Raw genomic sequence first — 4,201 nt, forward strand, 5'->3', positions numbered from 1 at the left:
GTTCATCCACCACTTCAATGACGTTAGCTTGCGGGCACGCACTTCTTATATCACTCACGTTCTTGCTCGAGAAAACGTAGGTTCGATTCGTCAATGGGGATGCCCAGGCATCCATAGCAATGCGACATTCTTGAGGACTGTCAGTCATTATAGTGAAAACTGTGCTCCTCAATAGCTCCTCCGCAGTCTCGGTATTGACACATCGGCCTGGAAGTGATTCTGTTGCGCATCCTGGGCAGCCGAGGAGCCCGTCGCCATCAGTGATGTTGATCGAAAAGTGTTTCTGAAGACAGGCAGCAAGGAAGTGCTCATGGTAGAAGCCGTGCTCTCGTCGGCAGCTTGACCCTTCCTTCGAGATCTTCCCTTTCTTGATGTCGATGCTCCGAGCAAAGTCCCCAGAGAGGACAACCCCAGCCCCAAAGGAGGGAACAATAGACTTGTGCTTGAACCATTTACCCTCTCCGTCCTCGCCAACGCCGTACACCTCCCCTACATGGAGAGTTCTGCAAAGGCGTAGGAACAGTGACGGGCGAACCTTCGACGTGGAGCTGATAAGAACTACCCAGGTATACTTTCTTGGAATCTGCTCAAGATATTTGAGGACCGTCAGCGGCCCAGGTGCCTTGAACGGGGCTTTAACTACGTCGAACTTCTTCGAACATGCATCGTTTCGGGCGATCAGCTCAGATCGGGGCGCCCCAGATACCACTAAAACGAGCACAGGGCCACCGTTGCATTCGGCTTCTTCCTCTCCGTGTACAAGTGCAGCATAACGAGCAGACAGCGGTGCAGTGGCCGCATTGAGCTTGTCCGCGTCGGCGACTCGTTCTGGCTGGGCTAGCCCAGTGAAGTCCGCTTCCCAGAATCGAATTATTAAGACTAGGATGATCACTAGCAGGACTATCTGCAAGATTTGTCGGGGGTAAGAAGCCATTGAATATTCGAATGGTAACCACTGGAAAGTGATCACTTCCAGACACTCACGAACTACTGCTTAAGGGCCCGGGTTTTGTTCTGGTCAGACTCAGCTGACGATTCACCGTAGAGTCTGGTCACAACACAAGAAATGAAGTGTAGGGGACAGCAGGAAGATTCAGTGCGACCGCCACATGTTAGCAAACACGCTTGGGCGTGTGAGAAGAGCGATTACTGAACGACGTCGGATCTAGGACCCTGAAGAAGGGGACCGTACACAACCTCCGTTCGCGAGCGCCGGGGGGATCACACCTTGATCTTCCTGCAATGCCGCGCTTCTTTGAGTGATTGTGTAGTGCGTCTGGGGACGGCTTGATCGAACTGTTGGCTATCGGTGTGAACAGTATCCATCACAAATACCCCACCCCACGGACCACTGGATGGTCTGGTACAGTCCTTCTCTCGGCCTCCTGGCTCCGATTAGTCGATCCGGCTGAGGGAGACCGGTCCTGCGTTGCGTCTGAGCGATGCCCAGAGTTTGATCTGAGAAGTCATCGCGAGATCAGTGCCAGCAGCCCGGGGGGCATCCAACTCACGCAGAGAGAGACACCGGCGGTGAAGCCTCGCGCTTCGACCCATCAATATTGCTGCGAATACCACCATGCGGGAGCTTCCGATCATTCAGCACCTGCGATGATTCCACTATATTGGCGGGTCCAAGGTATGGCCTCTCATGATGAGCCCGGCGCTGTTATTCGTTGATGAACCACACACACCTTTTGAGACAAATACGCGACATAGGACTCCCTTGCAGCCATTCTAGGCTCGTCGTATAGTGGGTCGAACGTGGATTTGCCTACATATTCACAAGGCGGATTGTAGCAGATGATGTTAGCCGAGGCCTACCCGCAGGAGGGGTACATCGTGTGCGGTGAATAAGATCGTTCCTCTCACTGGGTGTACTCCCATAGAATTCGTTGTAGATTGTGTTTTCCTGCCTAGAAGCAGATGTAACGGAATCAGTGAAGGTGATCTCACTGTCGACAAGAGCATCGTACCGTACAATGCATCACCTGGACAAGACTCGATCTCGTATTGATAATGGTCTATTCCGATGCGCCGAGATATGCCCACGTTCAGCACCGGTTATCGGGGGGGATGAGATACGTCCTAATCGTTGAAGCCAGACACCTGTTGACATTGTTCATCGGCTGGGGACTCCTCCTCGTGGTCTGTCGATTTATGACGTAGCTTTTCTGCACCAACGGGCATGGGAGAATAATCACAGCTTCCAACGATAAAGGGGAAAAATTCCTACCGACCCTCATAGCCAGCTCTCGTTGTTATTAAGTTCACCTGGGCATCGATAGTTATCACGCCTATAGTAGTTAACTATATCGTGCAAGAGCCAATAGGACGGTAGCCCTACATCATCGCGGCGACCACGCTTCATCAGCTATTAGCTGTCAGCTAGGCGTGTTCGTTTGAGGTGTACGGTGCGCCCGGACATAGCGCGCCAAACGTGTTACGGTTTCATCTATGGAGCATTGGCATTTCGTTTCCGATCCACCTGGTGATGTACAGGCTCTTACTGCTCGGCAAATTTGAGGCTACAGTACGATGCTGTCATTGCTCGTGAAGCCAGGTCTGCTGGGTAGAGTGGTCTCGAGATCACCGCCTTGAGTTAGTGTTAGGGCCGTTAATGCTTCCCCTCCTTGCAGCCTCTCATCCCAGGCCTTGGCTGACTCATGACGAATTTCCGGTCCTCCCAGCTCGTCGAATTCGTGTGGCTGGTTGCGGTTCTGTCGCAGCGTGTTCACGGCAACACAGTCGACACGTCAGCACACCCCGATGCGATAGAGGGGCGATCCGCCAATACAGTAACTCGCCTCGAATCTAACTCCTATGCTTAACCCGACGCCTTAGGAACCCATTTCCAAGTCTTGGTATGGCCGGCAGTTACAGGGAACTGAGGAAGACGATGATAGGTCGGTTCTATAGTAGACTTGGCGTGTCCACGATGGCACTATCTCATTTATCTGCAGGGTTAATAAAGACACCCCAGGCTCCGACGATCGGAATGCAACAGTTGTTATAGTCCCTCCTGAGCTACCAGAAACTGATGAAGGATATTTGACGTAAACTCCCTAATCATGCTCTTCCGCCTGGCATCCTCAAGCATTGGACTTTAGGCTTCTAGCATCGCTCCCGAGTCCGCCGTCGGGCGTAGCTGCCGAGCCTCTGGGATCCTCCTCTATTAGATTGACTTGGGATGCTCCCTCTCTTGGGAGCTGCCAATTCAAGAGCTGGGAGGTTCAATTCCAAGAGGCTGGACAATCCTCGTGGCAAGTTGTCCAGGACTGCGGAGCGACTGACGCTAGCGCTCCCTGTCGGTCTCCTAGCTGCACCGTTAACGTCCTGTCGAGTCGAACTTCGTATCGTTTCCGTGTTCGCGTGGTTTGTGAGGATATCCCGAAATGGTCCAAGTTCAGCTGCCCATCAGATTTGGTCTCGACCTATCCTGCGACAGCTGGGCCTCCCACAGAGGTCCTTGCCAGCCTCGGTGCAAGCAATAGTGTTAGGGTGCAATGGGAGCCCGGTGAACCAAGCGAGTGCCAGTTTGAAAGCTGGAGGGTTCTGGCGCGGTCTGTAGACACGGCAAATGGCATCTTTGAGGCACCCTCGAGCGGATCTTGTGTAAACCCAACGAACAGAAGTATTACTTTCTGTGAATTTGAAGGCCTCAGCTGTAATGCTGCTTACGTGTTTGCCGTCCAAGAAGTGTGTTATGGTCTGACGGGAAGCTCTGCTCTGAGCAACCACAGTAACGAGATTACGATCCCTGATTCTTCGAAATGCAACAAGAGGGCAGCGGCTCCCTCCTTCGTGATGGCGACCGTCTTGAGTACATCAACTGTGGTCGTGGAATGGTCCCACAATGGAGTATTCAGAGACTGTTCATTTTCCCGCTGGGCCATCAGTACTGGAAACTTGGAAGAGGGCTCTCATTGCACCGGTGTTGAAAACGTGGAAAGCCGAAGATGTATCATCGATGGTCTGAGGTCGAATGCCGAGTACAAATTCCGTGTGAGAGTTCACTGCATCAATGCCGATATGTCGAGTCCATGGTCTCTACTGAGTGAACCCGTGATAACTCAACCTATACCGGCTATGGCGCCCTCTATGATGAGTCCGACACCTTTGTCTAATGCTTCTGTTCTTCTCACCTGGACCTCGCCATTGGATAGCCTTGGCGACTGCACCTTCACAAGATGGGAAGTACTAG

General features: G+C 52.6%; 1 protein-coding gene across 1 annotated transcript in view; it reads right to left on the bottom strand.

Moving 5' to 3' along the window:
- Positions 1-987: 987 nt before the first annotated feature.
- Positions 988-4,201, bottom strand: part of Pmar_PMAR005757 (conserved hypothetical protein) — a gene marked incomplete at both ends in the record, with an annotated part of 7,025 nt that continues 3,811 nt past the window's right edge. The window contains 9 exons of the mRNA XM_002785394.1: positions 988-1,048; positions 1,226-1,303; positions 1,512-1,603; positions 1,692-1,771; positions 1,822-1,952; positions 2,234-2,294; positions 2,591-2,717; positions 3,679-3,757; positions 4,143-4,178. Coding sequence (XP_002785440.1) covers positions 988-1,048; positions 1,226-1,303; positions 1,512-1,603; positions 1,692-1,771; positions 1,822-1,952; positions 2,234-2,294; positions 2,591-2,717; positions 3,679-3,757; positions 4,143-4,178 — 745 coding nt within the window. The remainder of the gene's footprint in view (positions 1,049-1,225; positions 1,304-1,511; positions 1,604-1,691; positions 1,772-1,821; positions 1,953-2,233; positions 2,295-2,590; positions 2,718-3,678; positions 3,758-4,142; positions 4,179-4,201) is intronic.

The sequence above is a fragment of the Perkinsus marinus genome (assembly GCF_000006405.1).
Source record: "Perkinsus marinus ATCC 50983 genomic scaffold scf_1104296932546, whole genome shotgun sequence".
NCBI classification, from domain to species: Eukaryota; Perkinsozoa; order Perkinsida; family Perkinsidae; genus Perkinsus; species Perkinsus marinus.